Source organism: Pipra filicauda, unplaced genomic scaffold (genome assembly GCF_003945595.2).
Source record: "Pipra filicauda isolate LSUMZ 115617 unplaced genomic scaffold, ASM394559v2 scaffold2_size9829703_pilon, whole genome shotgun sequence".
NCBI classification, from domain to species: Eukaryota; Metazoa; Chordata; class Aves; order Passeriformes; family Pipridae; genus Pipra; species Pipra filicauda.
The window spans coordinates 2,225,940-2,244,502 of NW_024104421.1; the positions used below are offsets into that span (position 1 = coordinate 2,225,940).

The 18,563-nt window shown below is 40.4% G+C and overlaps 1 protein-coding gene across 15 annotated transcripts in view; it reads left to right on the forward strand.

The window, feature by feature from the left end:
- MICAL3 (microtubule associated monooxygenase, calponin and LIM domain containing 3) overlaps positions 1–18,563 on the forward strand; it is a 167,394-nt gene that overhangs the window by 45,033 nt on the left and 103,798 nt on the right. For all 15 annotated transcript variants that reach the window (XM_039383181.1, XM_039383170.1, XM_039383171.1 and 12 more), the window contains one exon: positions 13,326–13,701. In XM_039383181.1, coding sequence (XP_039239115.1) covers positions 13,438–13,701 — 264 coding nt within the window. In that variant the 5' untranslated portion in view covers positions 13,326–13,437. The remainder of the gene's footprint in view (positions 1–13,325; positions 13,702–18,563) is intronic.

The window sequence follows — 18,563 nt, forward strand, 5'->3', positions numbered from 1 at the left end:
TGCTCAGAGCACTAGAAAGTACTTATCTCTTAAATTCCCTTATGTAATTTGGTGAACTGATTATGCTCATATAACTTGTAGTCATCTCACATGCCTTTATTAGCTGTGGGGACACAGATGTGGCATAAATTGCCTGAAGTGTTTCTTCCCATAGCATAGCTACACCTTTGGGGGAATACAACATTCAAATTTCATTTTCCAAAGTAAACAACATGCAGTAGTGTACCAGCAGCTTTTATTATGCTGCTTCTGTACCTTGGTGCACTACCAAAAACACAGTTTCCTTGAAATTAGATGAACTTCTTTCCTGCCTTTCCAGACTACTGTTCTGTTAGCAGCACTGTTTCTGTCAGCCCTATGAACACAGGCAAAATTCTGGAAGTCTGTTGCCACCTTCAGCTTTCAAGGCTGTAATTCTTTAAAATAGAGGAAGAAGCGAAATTTCACCCATCCTGCCAAGGAAATGGAGTTTCAAATGACGCGAGTCACCTCCCTCACACTTCTTCCCACCCCTCACAACATGTGTCAGTGAGAGGACAGAGGGTTACAGAAATGGCTACAGTATCAGCTGGTTTCACAGAAATTAATCTTTATGCAGCAAAAGGCCTTGAAAGCTGGTAATTCCGTGCAGCATTATGAATCCTCAGTGAAGCTGTTTTGCTTTGCATACATGTTTGTAAACATAGTTAAGAGCATGTGACTCTGACTTGGCACATCAGTTGTGCATATATTGCCATGTCTGCATCTGTACAGTAATACCAAAGCACTGGACGAGTTTGGAGGTAAGTCTTTGGATGTGGTCTGTTCCTTTTCAGTCTCAGAGAACTGTATTCTCTTAATAAACTTAGCATTTAATTGCCTCAGGGTCTTCTTTTTGGGGAGTGCTATACAGCCCCATTTCCCTCATTTCAAAACCCAACGCCCTTTTTCATCCACTGCCAGAGGTGTTCTATTTATCGTGTTGACTAAAATGGGTTAGAAGCAGGGGAGGTGGGAAAGGGTGATCGCAAGTTCTTTGTTAGTTTTACTGGCCCAACAGCCCAAGGGAAGCTTCCACATGAAGCTCTATCTGTCTCCAGGCCAGTGACATTAATATTGCTCTTTTCTGGAGATACTGCTGCATTCAAACTGTGATATTTGTTTCTTTCACAACCAGATCAGATGGGTTTCTGATAACCTTAGCACTCTGTCTCATCCTACTTCTGTTGCTCTAGTGCTTGAGGGCAGTCTGTTTCCCACGTAGGATTTTTTGATTCTCTGCAAGGAAGCAGAGAATCTACTGTACCCCGAAGAAATCCATTCAGATATAAACACGAGACACTTCTCTGCTAATGAATGCAGAGAAGTGTGAAGAATTAATAGCTCTATATTGGAGATCATATATTTACTGAATTCATCATACTTGCATCACATATATGTAAAAGGCTACTTATTACTGGTGCTGTTCAATTGGGAAAATGAGTGAGGCTGAGATTTGAGATGAGTACTGCACTTCTGAGCATCTTCCTTGGGAACAGAAAGTACCAAATTGTGTTTAAAAGATGAAGGAACTAGTTTTGGAGGGAAAGGTTCTTGTTCTTGCTCTTGAAGGGTCAGGAGTGTGATGCTGCTCCTTTGAGACCAACTCTGCCTTTACACTGATATTCTAGAGAAAGAACTAGAATTTATAGGATACATGTGAAGTGAATTTCAATATTGTAAAAAAAAGAATGAGACAGTCTGATGTCCTTTCATTTGGAAAAGAACAAGAGAGGAGAAATGGTGATCCCTGTGACCAGTGAGTACCTTGACATGACCTTCCCAGCCTTCAAAACCCAACCCCCCACCCCATACCCAGCAATATGCAGTTCTTTTCCTTGGGAAGCCTAGGAAAAGAGAGCCTCTCTTAGTCCAGGAGAGCTTGATTTGACCTTAGCATAACGAAGATCAAGAGGGGATGTGGCATTGTCTATAAATATATGTGGGAAGGGAGGAAAAGCTAATGCATAGGTCAGCATCATTACAGGAACAGAGAGGTGTAAACTTGGCCTGGAAATTAAAAGAAAGCTATTGATCATAAAAGCCACTGGCTCAGGAAGAAACATCTGAGGTGATAACAGGGATGGAACATAGAGCATTATTAATCTCAGTTGCCACTGTAGTAAGGCTAGGAAATTGCCTGGTTCTATCAGCCTCAGATCCTTCTGTCTGCCTCTTGGTCTTCCAAATAAGTATGTCCAAGTTATTCCCTATAATTACACAACATAATTCAGAAGTTCCTGCAGAAGTTGCATGCCCAGTTGGTGGTGTCAGCCAGGGAAGGGAAATGAACTTTCAGAATGGCAATGACCTTAACAACATGCTTTAATTTTTGGTCAGCCAGGCAATTGGACCAGATGATCATTGTAGGGCTCTTCCAACTGAAATAATCTATTCTATTCTAGAAAATAAACAGATGTTACAGAAATAAAAGGTTAAAAGCAAACATTACTTATTAATTGTGGCCCCTCCCATGTATTTGAAGATGCAAGTGTCAAAGAGTTTTCTAGACTGACCCATGGAATAGGAAATTTTTCATTACAGTTAGTTAGTTAGTTAGGGTTGGACTTGATGATCTCGGAAGTCTTTTCCAACCCGGTTGATTCTGTGATTCAATGATCGTATCTTTCTGGGTCCATGGAGAAAAGGCTACTTGTGAGAATTTCTGGGGGGTGTGTATGGGAAAGGACAGAGGAATGGAGAGAGTAGACACATGGATTTTACTGGTAGCTTTCACTGTAATCAGAAACAAGTTCTTTACATTTCTCAATCCTCAAATTTGTGAAAACCAAGTCTTTTTAACAGCAGCATTTGCTTCTGTTGGCATTCATGTATTTACCACTAGTTTGTGCGAAATTATTTACCAGTGAGCAGCTGGATGGAAGGTAGTTTTCAGATGTTGAAGGCCCCAGGATGTTCTGTGCAGTTAACACTGTGGTCTGATGCACAGGAGCACCATATGGATTTCCAGGAAAGCAGCTACTGTCGTGCTACGGTTCTGCCACCACTCTTGGCAATTCCCACTTTACAGAGCTGTGCCCTGCTACCAGTCCATTCTGGCTGACTGAGCCTGAAAGCAGCAACTGAATGAAGCTGAAGAAATGAATTCTTAGTTTCAGTATTTTATTTCTGAAGGAGAGCTTGTCAGTCTGATCCCAAAATTACCTGCCTCTGGATAAGCCAGCAGCAGCCTGTTGGTGTTGTCCCTGAGAAAGTCACAGGTAACCCTTCTTGCTGCATTAAAAGCACTTCTGGCTAATGCTCAAACACCAGATGGAGGATGGTGTTCTGAAATAAGAGATTATGGAGTTTATTCAGTTTGAGGCCAAGGTCCAGAACTGAATCATCTGCCAGTGGAAATGCTGGAATGCCCTATGAGACAAATCCCAACCTGTGAGCAGCACAAGTAGCAAAGCAGTGCATCGGGCCTGTGGAACCACTCTGTGCTCACTGAGAACTTTGCCTGTTAAGGAGTTGCACACAGTCTCTTGCACAAAAGGGGTTTGTAAGTCCCTTGGGGAGGGCTCTCAGACCTGCCTTAAGCAAAGGGGATGCTCGTGCCCCCTCACAGAGCAGCTTTCTATGCCGGATAGCTCTGAGATTCAGCTTGAGAATATCTGCCTCAGACCCCCAGATATCCTTGCAGAGGAATGGCCCTTATCCAAAGGAGGATGGAATTAAAAAGACTAGACAGAAAAGTCCTTGAGGATGAAAGACAAAGAGAGAAGCTTTTATGTGTCCTTGCTCCTAGGAACAAATTCTGCTGAATGTCATCCTTACACTTAGGTTGGATTAAATATGACTAATTCGTACCAAGTCTTTTCATGTCCCCACCAGTGCAGCTGTATTTGAGCAGACTAGTGACGTGTGCCTCTGGAAGTGATGATGATGACTGCCATCTTATTTCAGAAGCTGCTTGCCAAAGCCTCAGGGAGGGGAGAGTAAATCACAAACCCACCTCCACCTCTTTCCTCTAACTGATTTCCTAACAGATTTTTGCTCGAGGCACTGAGCTTGGCATGGTCTTTGCTGAGAGAGGCATCTCCTGTGGGTTCAGGGGATTGCTGTCTGGCCAATTGAAACTTCTTCAGCATTTATTGAGAGTCAAATGTCCAGCCAAGCAGGGAAGGTGCATCCTGGTTACTATTTTTAACCTATGTAACAATATGTGCAATTGATATTAACTGATATCCAGAGCTGAAAGTTCAATGTTATGAGTTTTGGTTCCACTATCCTCTACCTACAAACTGGATTATTTTTCAAGGCTTTGATACAATTTATAGCGTGAGAAAATGTAACCTCCGTATTCTGTCAGTTTGTCAAAACTGAACCAAAATGTTGGACAGGTTATTTGCTTACAATACGTTCCTGTCTCCAGGTAAAAGCTTTCCTTGTACCTGTAAGGAAAATGAGCGATGGGAAGCATTAGACACACCAGATTGTGTAACAGAGATGAATTTTCATTAAGCTGCTAGATTTGATCAGTTGTCATTTGACAATGTTAGTTGTTAGTTGCTAAGGGTTGGATTTTGCTTTGCTTTCTTACCTGAGGATCGTGGAACCTGCCAGAGTGCAAAGGGTGGGTATTCTTATCTTGAAAAGAGGAAAGATTTACATGAGTAAATTTATTGAGGGTTAATACTAAACTAAGTTTAAGATACTGTCAAATTAAGAACTCCAAAATGCAAGTACAGTATAAGAGATTGCTTTGAGGAAAGACTAGGATAGAGATTTTTTTTTTCCATCTGAGAATAAAGTCATGTCCACAGGAATGCACCCTGGGAGAGGTTATAGAGGAGGTTTGTGGGACCTGTGGAATAGACCTCAACTAAATTATCTAATTTATGAAATAAAAGTTATAGGATTATTGTGTGTATGTTAATATGTGTGTTTTCTATCTGTGATCTAACAAATTTGGATTTAGCATTGTGTCTGTTGAACACATTCAGTATTTTTGGTGTTGTCTAGAAGCCCCAGAACTTACCAGTGTAACAAATAAGTTCTACCATGAAAACTAGGTGTAACTCCGTAGTGAATGTGACAAAAAAAGATAATTCAAACCATGATGGAAACTAGTCTCCTTCAGGTTCCTTTCAAATCCTGCTTTGTGCCCTGTTCAGACTCTGTTCAGGCAGTAGTGCTCTGGCTGAGGTGTGTAATTCTCTACCTCTGAAAAGTGAAATTAAACTGCTTAATTCTATATTATGCTCTAACATAGTGACTAATGTGGGAGGACAGCACTGCCTGTGGATCATCAAGAAACAGCCTGATCTAACCTGGATCGAGTTCGTTGTCGTTGCTATTTCTGATTTTAGATGTACAGAGAGACTGCACAGCACACGTTTTCATGCATGACTTTGAAGGAGAAAGGAAGGCTGGGGGAGTGGTTTGAGCTACACTCAAACAGGGTACACCCATGAGTGGTTATAAACACACAATGGGATTTTCTCTGGCAGCAGTGAAGCTTGAGGGAGTCGGCCTGCTGGTGGAGCCTGGGTCTGCTGACCATGCACAGGATAGCTGGGATGGAGAGGAGGGGTAGAGTACAGGGACAAGAGGCTGGTGCTGAGTAAGGTGCTGGTCCTCATCTGCACACGAGTCTTTAGGAGGCTGTTCCTGGTTGGATTTTTCTTGTTAAGGAAAATGAGGTGGCAGTTTTGGAGGTCTGGGTTTTAGGTCCAATTTTTTTTAGGTTTTTTTTTGAGCTCTGCCTGTGTATTTACCTGGTAATTATAACAGCTAAGGTTACACCCATGGGTTGTAGCATGGTCTCAAGTCCTTCCTGGACTTGTCCTAGAATAAAGCTTGGGATCTGTTTTGCTTTTAGAGTATAGCAGTCTCAAAATAAAGTGGTTTGTGGGTTGGAGAGATCTTTATAGCTCTTTTATTTAAATGTCTGTTGACTTAGCTTTCTTGGTTCCCAAAAGATTCTTGCAAGACCTGTATTAGGAAAAGCATTCCAAAATTTTGAAGTTCCCTGCTTTCTATATTCAGCCTTCCTCTACAGAAAAAGGTTACACATCCATTAAATAATTTGTTTGAACTGCTCTGTGCAGTGTACTCGATTTGTGATACCATGCCTAGTTGACTGTATGTGAAGGGTGGAATTAGGAATATTTTAATCCTGTTTTCTAACTCCCTTGTCCTCCACCACTTCCTTTGAGGAAGTGCCTGCCTCTTTTGCACACCCATAACAGTTGAGAGTTGGAAGCAGCACAAATAAAACTTGCTTTCCCATGTTCATTTTTTAATGTCTTTAACTGGAATATTTGTTCTTTGTTTTGTGAGAGTCTAGATTTGCCAAACCACTGAGGAGTGAGCCTTGAAGTTTAATGTCCAGGCAACCATCTGCTGTGATTAAAATAAATGCTGGCACAAATGACCAGTCTTTGAACTTGCTTCTGAGGTGCTAAGATGTTTCTCCTGACCCAAATGAGGGTGGCTTTGGTACATTCAGCCTGGTCTGGACCCTGTGATTCTAAGTGACTAGTAATTTTGACCTGTGTAAGGGAGAATTAGGTAATAAAAAGGAGAACTGAAGCATGTAAGTGGAGACAAGTGCACAAAGTAGAAAGCAAGCACATACTACATTAGGTGCTAGACATTTTAATTTTTCAGATCTCCTGAACCTTTTGACGTGCTCATTAAAGAATGGTAATTTTTTTCCTTCTGTCACTTGCAGGTTAAATGGTTCTATTTGTCTCTTTGTTCCTGCTGATTATCTCTCTTGCTTTGTGATAACTTTTGTGATTATTGCAGTCTGTGTTTTGGTACCAGGTTCTGACAGATAGAAGCCTTCACTTACGTAAATTTTTACAAATGTGTTTGTGTGCGTTTCCTTAGAGAATTTCTTTTATGAGATTTTTTTTTTCCTAAATACAAATACAGGCTCTATTTTCTCCCTGTGCCATGGAATGGCTTGGGGTGATCAGTGTGCTGCTAGGATGTGAGACCTCAGTGGACTTGGCTCACTGGGCTGCAGGGGTCATTATAGTGTGTTTGTAGTCTTCTTTCTGCTCAGAATTTCTAATTGGGGCAGAACAGTGTTGTTCTAATGTTCATTAAATCCTTCCTGAAAACTGATCTTTCTTGGGGTATATGTAGTATGTTGGCTTGGGAAAATGAATGGATCCATCTTCTATATAATGTCAAAAGCTGCTATGTCTGGCTATGCTAAGGTGACTGATTTGTTTTGTCCCCATTTGAAGTCATAAAGTTTTGTTAAAGTGTCATTCCAGGCATTTCTTAGAGCCTTTTTTTATATATAAGAGCCTTCCTTGGGTTATTAGACAGCATTTGCAGAATTCTGGGGAAGTCCAGCTTGTAAAACTGGGTGGGAACTAACTTTAGGACAGATTTCTATGTCGATATGTAGCATCAGGAACAGTTTCAAAGCACTTCAAATGAGGGAATGACATCCAAACCTCTTGCTCCTTTGAATGGTGGAGTGAGAAGCCTTCACATGTTTCAGCTGGTAGTGAAGTCACCTTCCCTCACCTCAGAAGTGGAGTATGTGTGGCTCATCAGAAATGCCCCTGCTCTGACTGCCCCCAGGTGTGGTCTTTGTGGAGATGCTTGTAGGCTGAGGGCTCTCTAGACTGAAGCAGATGGATTTATGGTCTGGGGACTTGTGTTTTCTCAGGAGGATTTGTGGGAGATGGTTTTCACCATCCAGGTGACAAGCAGAGCCTTTGCTGCCATATGTCGTCCGATTTGGGGAGGCCAGTAAAAGAAGTGTTGCTCACATGTCTTGCTGCATTAATGGCCACTCTCCAAAAAGTTTGCCATGAGAGTTTTGATTCTAGTGGGATGTAGTACTTTTTAACATTGGAATAAAAGTGTGTTTACTTTGAGAAATAAATTTTCTTTTGCTGCTCATGTGGTCCTTCACAGTGACAGTTCAAAGGCAGAAAGAATGTCCCCAGCTTCCCAAACACAACTGGTGAGTTGATGCTGGATGAGGAGGAATCACTGCACTGGTCACCCAATGTCAAGATCTGTGCTGTGAGAGATCTACCTAGTACGTGGCAGTGTCAGGCATTTAAACTATTCATTCTTCTTGAAGCTTGTCTTACAATTTGACACTCATCCACATTGCCTACTGTTATTCCCTTATCATCCTATAAGGGAGGAGATACCTCTTCCTTGGTATAATTTCCTTTTTTTTTTTCCATCCAGAGAAGAAAGATGATCTGTTTCTTGATCTTTTTCTTTATTTTAGTGTTCATTCAGTGTAGGGACTGCTGTGATCAAAGAGTTGTGTATGACAGAGCAGCAGCAAAGTATGTTTTTTGAATTCATGTAGATAAAAGGTTGTATTTTGTAGGTCAAATGCTTTCAGTAGTCACGTTGTGGCACATAAGAAATGGTTAGTAACAAGCAATGTACACATTTTGCTTCTGTACCTTGATATGAGTTTGGGAACCAAAATATTTTCAGTAACTGCTTCTGTATTTGTATGTTTCCATGTTCTTGGATATAATTTGCATTTCTTTTCAAATCATTACTCGGTTGAGTTTTTCATGACATGAGAATTCTATGAACTATTTGTGTATGTGCTAAGAACAGGTTCTTGTAGTTTCAACCAAGTTCATATTTGGTTCCTCTTTTCCCACTTCTGGCCTAGCTTGGGAAAGAGGGTGGACAGGAAGGGTGGAGACCCAAAAGACTCACTCCCATGTAGTGGGCAGAAGGCCCCCAAATTAGGTTCGATAAATGTTTTCAAACACAAACATCTTTTTGACAGCATATTTGCTTGAGTCTTGATTTTTATGAACAGGAGCAGATCCAAATACCATCTTAAAGCATACTGTGGACAGTGCTGACATGCCCCTTTTCCATCTGGTGTAAAAGGGAAGCTGTAAACAATGGCAACCACGCCTTTGTCCTCCTGCTTTCCCATTCTCTGTCTGCATAATATAGAGCTAAAATAGTTGCCAGTTTTGGCTTTAACTTTTCTTGTCAAAATTGTCTTCTTTTTGCCATCTGTTCCACAGTCTTACCACTGCCCTAAAGCTGCACTTCTTGATACCTGTGATCACTTAAAAAGTCAGGAACATATTGTAGCAAAGTCTACTCCTTTTAGCTGAAAGTAAAATAAATTAAATCTTGGAAATGAAAACAGAGCTCTTTCATTTGCTGGAATAGATTTTTTTAGTGTTGTTTCCTAAAGAAGGCAGGCTTACGGGATTGAGCTGTTTGTCCATCTGCTTTTCAGTTCATCCTTAATAACTTTTGAACAATTTCATCCAGATTTGCCAAGGAATAAAAGTCTCAAAGGTAATTGCTTTCCAACAAGAAAACTGGAGGCTGGGTGGAGGAGAGAGACAAAAATAGGTGTCCCCACTGTCTGCAGCATGAGCTTAACAATAATCTGTTCTTAGGCTTTTGCTAGCCAAGTTGCAAGTGTGTCCTGGCCTCCTGGGTACTGCAGTAATCTCCAGTCTCCAGAGCATGTTACTGAGTCTCACTTAGGCAGAAACTGAGGGGCCATGAAAGGGAGACAAGGGCATAGGGAATGTTGCTGGGAAACTGGGAGTTTTAGGGAAAGGATGAAATCAATGGAAATTGGGGCTGTTGGAGCTCTAAGTAGTTTTATGATAAATGGACCAAACTCGCTTTCAGATTCTGTATGGTACTACTAACGCCTTCTTGATCTCTGACTTCTCAGAGATGTGTCTGCCAAGGGTGCATCTGTGGTGCTTGCCAGGCTGTGAAATAACCCAAATGTAAGAAAGGATTTACATTGTGCTCGGAGAAACTCAGCATTCTGAAGTGCAGCTGGGCAGCTACTTTGGCAAATGTTTTATTCACTCCTGTTTTAGGCTAGACAGAACAAGCCATGAATGTAGATTGAATTAACTCAATAGTTTCTGATGGGGAAAAAAAAAAAAAAAAAGGAGAAGATTGCTGAAAAATACATTCCCATAATACTTTATTTTTTTCCAGGCTCAAGTCACTGTTTGAATGAGCACTTCTAACAAAATTAGGATGGAAAAGGGGTGGTGGTGACTCCTATAATGGGTGTGTTTATTTGCCTGGAACATGCGAGCCCTGCATTTGCAACACTTGCTGCAGAACTTCAGTTTGTACAACCAAATTCATGATGTGTAGCTTCTGCAGAATCTCTCTTCTCTCTTATCTTTCAGCAGAAGTAGGGCACTGGGCTCTCTTTCCCGTGTACGCACTTGGTAAAATATTCATATTCCTGCATCCGTGGTGACTGTGGGGAGGAACCACCACCTGGAATTATTCATTACCTGCGTCTCTGTTTTTCATTGGTTTGTTTTGTCCTGGGCGAGTGCTGGAGATCCTGAGCGTACTTTCAGCCGTGAGTCAGTGACAACCTCATGCTATTATTGTAAATAGCAACATGAACGCTGTTCTTGCATGCGTTTTTCCACGGGCTTTGTCTTCCTCGCCCAACACTGCAGCCAAGGAATTCACAGAGCTTCTGAGTCAGCAATCAGCTGCCTCGAGACAAAACATGCAGGATACTGCAGACTTGCAGAACAGCCGGCAAGGCGCACGAATACCCTGGAAACCTGGCAAATAATTCTTGCCTGCCCTTGCTTTCCTCCTGTAATTTCCATGTTCTCTGACGTGTTGCTGGCGGGTTCCAAGGCCTATGGGTGTTTACATCAGGATTGCAGAGTTCTAGGGAGTGACTTACCGCGGTGACTGAAGCCTTGGTGTTTGACCTGTGGGCATAACTGACTTCCCAGCCTGTGTGGAACGGGATGTCGGCAGAGCTGCTGTGCTAACGTGTCACTTGGGATGTGCTGTCTGAAATGACCTGCTGTCTGCAGGTCTGTCTCCTGGCTTGGCCAACCTTGAACACAAAGCAGTAAGTTCTTAGAATTACAATAGTTTGAGTTTTAATTTTGGGATCTCCCTGAGCAGCACAGAACCGGTGCTGCCTTACTCCTCTGGTGATAAGGTACAGGAGAAGGAAGAGTAAGAAATGATTCCTATGCTGTCCTTACATCTGGATATATCAGTAGTGGACTGTGGACTCAGAGACCTAAGTTGTGACTCTGCTTAATTTAGGTCATATAACTTCTACTATTCTTTCTGAAGAAGTCTCAGTGACCCAAAGCACTGCTGTAGAGGTGGTAGAGTGGGGTGCAAGAGGTGGGGGGAATGTAAGAGAATAGCATTCAGCTTGGGAGGTTGTGCTAACTAATGAGGCGTGTGACTTTAGGCTGTTGGTATTTTATTGTGCTTATGTTACACAGACACACTGAAACTACTCCTTCAGTGTTAGAGGTGTTTTGTTGGAGTTCATTATAATATTCTTCTTGATAACAGAAGAGGAGACACAGGCTTTCAGTATGTAACAGGGTCACAAGAGCTGGAGAGGGACTTATTACAACAGCATGTAGTGATAAGACAAGGGGGATGGCTTCAAACTGTAAGAGGCAGGTTTAGATGGCATATTGGGAAGAAATTCTCCCCTGTGATGGTTTCGAGGCACTGGAGCATGTTGCCCAGAGAAGTAGTGGATGCCCCATCCCTGACAGTGTTCAAGGCCAGGCTCTGAGCAACCTGATGTATTGGAAAGTGTCCCTGCCCATGGCAAGGGAGTTGGAACTAGATGATCTTTAAGGTCCCTTCCAACCCAAACCATGACTTAGACTGTGCAGTAATGCAGTGGTTTCCCTGAGGCACAAGCCTGGAGCATGTTTCCAGCTTCACAACAGTGAAGTTAAGATTAAAAATAAGGAAAGCAGTTCCATCCAGCTTAGTGAGCAGTACTGATATGGGCATGGCATCACCATAAGCCAGTTAGAAAAACAGCTTCATGTATACTGAGTCTTCTGAGACAGTTGTCCCAATAAAGTTAGAATCACATTCTGCAGTATAACCCATTGTTGTACTGTGGCTTCTCTAGGAAATTTTATTTTTAAAAACATCAATTTCTGTCTGTAAGTAAAGATTTTCAGGTCTCCTTTGCTATTTCTGAACATAAACAATAAATACCATGTTAGGCTGAAAAGCAGGAGTGCCCAAATAAACTGCTGCAGAGCTGTCATACGGGAGGGGAAGAGACATGAGCTGTAATGTTTGACTTGGCTTCCTGTCTGTTGGAAGCAGGAAAAGAGCTGGTGAGAAACTAAAAAGTTTTATTCGAGTCCACATATTTCCTTTTTTACTTTAATACCCTTTGCAAAAAAACCAAAGGACAAAAAGCACCTCAGAAGTGCTTTTACTTCCATAGTTCCTGCGTACGTTCCCATGCTGCCTTCCTATCTGAAGGCAAACAGAACTATTCTTTCTTAGAGAGCAGGGTAATCTAGTCTATGTATGTACTTAGTATTATGTATAAAAGAAAGAAAAAAGGTTTATTGTATAAAAAAAAAAAAGAGAAAGGAGAAGAGAAAATATCTATTCTTTAAACAAAATCTCTAATTGTGAGCCAAACAATTAATTCTGTAAGTCTGCAGGCTGCTTCTGAGGGATCCCAGAAAGGCAACTAGGAGTAGCAGAGCTCATGAGAGCATGTGTAATCTGCCTCAGCAGATTAAACTAGACTCCAACTACCCCCTAAAATTTTGTATGGGCCTGCATATCAAAAGAAGTTAAAACCCACAGAATAGAGGAATTATGAGAATCTTACAAGGGTCAGGTACCAGCCCTTGTAAGGGGACTTACTTGTAAGGGGGCTTTTGTTCTTATGCTGCTCACCTACTGACAGAAATAAGTGCATAGGCCTTAGGTAAGGGGAATGTTTACAGTGCTTGATGCAACACAGACAGGCTTTCTTTTTTGTCTTGACATCTTAAGCAATTGATTGCTTTTAGCAGGTTTAACTTCTTTTTAGGATCACAGCAGCCATCACCGTACAAAACTGTACTACTTTGTGGTAGCAGTATCTTTAAGACCAGCACATAACTATTCCTGTGCTGTTACACAGTAACTGTGACATCAGTAGGTCTGCATCTTTTGTTTTCACAACCTCTTCCAGGCATCATGTAACATCTGCCAGTTTACTTGTGATTTCTCTGCTGTTCGTTTGAAATGCGTTTTGATGAAACTTCCAAGGCACTGGCTCAGGTTAAAGTATTTTGTGATTTAACAGAGGTGAGATGTGCCACTGTCTGCAGTGAGGCTCAGTGAGCTCTGGAAGGCTCTACTTCAGTGAGCATGGTCAGAAATCCTTGGGGTATCAATCAGTTGACTTACTTAGGACTGATGCGTTAGTAATTACTGAGAATCTGGGCTCTCAGTTCAGCAGGCTTAGACAAAATTTTGGAAAGAAAATGAAAGAGCAAGCTGAGTTACATTTTCTTCTTTTTATCTTTTAGGTTGATAATGCTTGTAAGCCAGAGGTGAAAGTGGCTCAGCAGAGCAACACTGGGAAGTCTGGCAGACTGGATGAGAACAGCTGCCCCCCAGGGCAGCTGCAACGTGTGAAGCATGGAGGAGAGTAAAAACGAGAAGGTGAACCAGGCTCATGTTCTCTTCGACAGATTTGTCCAGGCTTCCACCTGCAAGGGGACTCTCAAGGCTTTCCAAGAGCTCTGTGACTACTTAGAACTAAAGCCGAAGGACTATCGTTCCTTCTATCACAAACTCAAATCCAAGCTCAATTACTGGAAAGCCAAAGCCTTATGGGCCAAATTGGATAAAAGAGGCAGCCATAAGGACTATAAGAAAGGGAAAGCGTGCGCCAACACGAAGGTAAGAGATACACTCACTGTGGTCAAAACAACTAGTACCTGTTTGTCTCTGGAACACACAATAAGAGTGTCTGGATGTAAAAATGTGTTTGCTTGGTGTCACTCTAATGGTGGGGAAGACTCAGGAATATTCTTGTACATGTATTTATAACATAGCCACAAGGTGTGAGCATTTGACTAACAATCAGTAATTCCATTTGCCACTACAAGATTTGATTGCCCACATGAGTATTTGTCAATTATTCAGGAGAAGCAGCCTGCAGGTTCCTCTGTTGTGCATTTTTGTGGCATCAATACTATAGATGGCTTAGGAAATCTTAATTGGTAAACCTTTTATCTCGGTAGACTTTTTTTCGCATTTTTCTGCTAGGCAGTAGCAGGGACGTGCTGTTGGAGTCTAGGTACAAAATATGCATGTTTGGAAATTTCCAGCTTTAATTTGAAAAACCTCATGACTCTCTGAAGAAAAATAAACTTTCCTGCCAATTGGGTAAAATATCCTGTTTCCCGTTATTTAGAAAATGATCATTTATATTCCAGATTCAAAGAAGAAAAAAAAATGCCCTGGAAACTCATACCAATTTCTTTTAAAAGGTTGGTATGTGTGGTATTTACTGTAGGAATTCCTGTTTTACATACACATACACACACACACAGAGCATTTTACCTTTTTTTTTTTTTCCAACCTGAATTATTGTGAGCTGGCATTTATGTGCTGCACGCTGGTTGGACTGTGCAGTATGATCTTATTTATTTATTTTGTGGTTACTGAAAGCAGTTCTTTATATCCTTTATCAAAATGTGAATAGAATATGTTGTTTTTGTAAATAATCAAGCATTCTTCCTTTTTTAAAAGAGGCAAATAGTACTGAACACTATAAAATTTAAACAGGATTCTGTCCTTCATTGAGAACAATAGATACTGCTGCTTCTTTTGAATATTCACCTTCTGAGAGAAGGAAATATTTTAATTGGAGGAGTAAATGACTAGTTCCTTAGTAGAGAACAGAGGGGGAAATATATCTAGTTTAGAGTATGTCATTTCAGATCTGTGGAGTGAAGTTTAATTCTCAACTAGACGTTAGAAAATTGTGTTAGTTTCTTAATTGTTTATTCTGTTCTGCTTTTCAGTGGCCATTTTCATATGAAGGGAGGCATTTATAATGCATTACTACAATAACTTGGTAAACTGAAAATGGAACAATTGGGCACTGTCTTGGTGGGCAGTAGCTTCAACACCTCAAAAGTACAACCACTGTTAAGGTTTACATTTTTCAGGGAGCATAAGAAAGGAAGGAATTACGGCAAGATAAATGTAGCGGATTTTGCATATACTTAGGAATAAACCTTCTCAACACTATGGGATGTTATAGAGAAAACTCCAAATTGTTTTTCTGAATAATTGATTGCACTGTACATTCATTGGATTCAGGAATTGCTCTTATTTGGAATGAAACATGATGGGTAGAACTGAATTAAGGTGCTAAAAGTTTGTGAAATGAGGTCAGGTGGTTTATGTTTTAATGAGAAAGAGATTGAAGATGGAAGATGCAGAGGCCTTTTAACTTGTTTGAATAATAGGCTATAAGAATGACTTTTGCATCTGCACTCTGAATATATCTTAGTCTGCAATACTATTTGTTAACACTGAGGAAAATGGTTGCTTCAATAACAGAGATGCAACGTGGAAGAAGAGATTTAATGGAAGGATAGGTGGACAGTGCTCGATTGTGACAGCATACAAAAAATAGATGTGAGTGGAGGGTGACATCCAACTATGAAAGGCATTCAGAAAATTGAACGTGACATTTATAGAGAAGAGAAATGGCAAGCTGAGTTTAGAAGGACATTAGAACTCCATTTGGTTGTGTTGGGGTTTGAATTGACAACTAGGGAGCCATAAGGAAATGTCAGAAAGGTAAGGATTTTAACTTGGACAAAAAGTAGCCAACTCTTGAGTTGGAGAAGTTCTGTGAATTGACAGCACTGACAAGCTGATTGGAGCAGTGTCTGTGAATGAGGTGATGCAAAGGCAATTTGTAGAGGGAGGATCATACAAGAGACAACAGGTGAAGCCCCATGGGAAGGTGGTAGTGAGAGAAATGAGGGAAGTCCTTCAGATTGTGCTGTGAAAGAATATCTGAAGAAGCAGAGGAGTACTGAGCCTTAAAAAAAATCTGACAAGGATGTGCTTTGAAAAAATTATGTAGCCAACTGTCTTTAATAAATTAAAGCTGGCACACCCCTTTGCCCCTAATCAGAAACATAGAGGACTGGATTTGGGATTCACACCATTTTGAGTAGTTAAACTAGTAGCTGAGAGAAAGTGAAATTTAGTTTAAAAAACTTGGGTGTATTCTTTTTATATTTTTTGTCTATGTTTCTATTAATTGCTTGTTTCCTATCCTAATAGTAGCTGCTGTTAAATATTTATATGTAATTCCTAAGAGAGAATCATAACTGCTCCAAGCAGAGGCCTTCTGAGAACTGAATCATATCTGATGTTTCCTAACTCACTTAGTTTTATATTCCTAAGTTTAATGTAATTTGCAAACCACTGATTAAAAGATACAGCAATTTAAGTGGGCATGTAGAGATGATAGAATTTAAAATAAAGATTAGGTATTACCCGTGTTATCAGAACAGAAGTCAGTCATTACAACAGTTTGGCTGTTGTACACTTGGAACATAGACCAGTTCTGATTTCTCATCCTCTGCAGTGTAGCTCTTAATTTCCCATTTAAAAATTGGTCAGGGATGAGGTGCTGTGCCTGGAGTTGGGCAGTTTGTGCACATGACCAGCGTCCAGGCTTACCAGAATTCAGATAATCAGAGTATGTGAAAGCAAGTCTTGGACATGATGGGCTGTTCAAATGTAAATAGTTACAAATGGTGCTCTCTCTTCATTGGTTATACAGAGAATACAGGATTTCAGTTTGCCTTTAATGTTCCATTACCGTGGCATTGTTACTGGAAACTTAATATAATCTGTCTGAAAGATCTTGAGCAAGAAGTGTTTCTGAGGGGTGAGACAGCTCCAGTGCAGGGAGTTGCAGCAATTGCTTGGAGTCATTGAGGGGAAAGGGAAGAAGGAACAACAGTAGCTGCCTATATTTGGCTGTACTTGGCATCTCATGTAGTTACTGTGGTCTGACAGAGTATCAGAAGGTGGGGCTCTACAAGAGATCTGAAACTGGAAGAAGCATTAGAGGTGGAAAAGAATCTTTTCTTCTATTTTTAATTGTACTTAAAACTTGTTATGTTTTATAACAACATAATGTTTTCGTGATGGTAAAAGAAAAAAAAGGCAACTTTGACCATGAATTACTTCACTGATTATCATATATTTTACTTTCAGAACATCTAGAATCTTAAACATAACCTAGATGTCATTAACCACATCCTTCTGTTGGGGTAGGGGGATGATTACAAAGAACAACAACAACAAAAAATGTTTCTGTGACAAAATTGCAGACAATTAGTTTATAATTTGATTATGTAGACCTGAGTTTGAATAGTCTCATTTTAGTACAATTCCTTTGCTGTTGTGTACTCCATTGTAACTATTTCACATGTGGAAAATTATTCAAGAAGAAAAGCCACCCAACTCAGTGTGTTCTTGTTGCTTATTGAATCCAGGCTCTTTGAAGTTCGTAGTTGTCAGACAAGCACAATTATTACCTGGATAAAATGATACACTCAGCTGATTTTCTTAGAAGTTTAAAAAAATATAGACCAAATGCTGTTCAAGAGTTACTTATCTACAAATAAAATAATATCAAATTGAAGAACATATTAGGTCCTAATTGAATATCCCTTTTAACAAGTTACAAGACGGACATCTGTTCAATATCCAAGTCTACTTAGGAATTTATTAGCGCAGGGGTTGCACTTGCCTTTTGTCCCAAATGCCTCCAGATTCCTGAAACTACTAAAGAAGCAATGGTGTTATTATTCCCTTCCCTTTCTTGTGGACTTGGATCTCTGCCCTAAAATTTATGTGACTTCTTATCTTACACAGTCTTACTCTGAATTTGCATGTCAGTTGTTGTGTTGTCACTGATGTAACTTGTACTGGTTTTTCCTCATTCAGGCTTTATATTTGCAGTTTCATATTATTGCAGAATTTATGGCTCAGTGAGTAAGTGGTGAGAATGTGACAGCCTGTAAAAATTGTCATATGGGGATGACCAACAAACACAGTTTTGGTTTGGGATAGGCTGTTTATCAGAACATTGGTTTCTGGTTAAGTTTTGGCATACTTAAGAATTTCTTAAGGAACTTTTCTGTCCAGCCATAAGGATATGTGAGGATCTGGAAAATAATCACATGGCAGCAGCAGTCACCCCTGTGACTGGTCTTTATTCTGTGGATGTGGTTTGTACTCGGTAGAAATCAAAGTGCAATAACGATAGGACAAAATGGACTGTGTACTGTATTTATGAGAAATCACATACCAACACCAGCTTTCTCCATGGACCTCGGTTTCTGTGGGTAAGAATTATCAGCTGACTATCTTGGCTTTTTAATCTTAAAAGAAGTTTTGCTCTATCACATCTCAGAAAGTAGAAAGTCAACACTAGACTGCATGTATTTTCATTCTCAAGTTATTTATTAGTGTCTGATAATGTTTGTGAGTGGAGCGGAGAAAGATATGAGAAGGTGAAAGACCTTTTGTATGACAAAGGTTGGATTGGAGAAAAACATATTTTGATAAAAGTTGTGCAGTCACACAAAGTTTGTATTTGCACTGTGTTTACTTCCCTGAAGTTTCCTTTGCTACAGTAGTAGAAGCTCCACATAGGGATGAGTTAGTGCTCTAGCTTAGCTACTATCTGTCTTACTCTAAATGATGATGTTTAT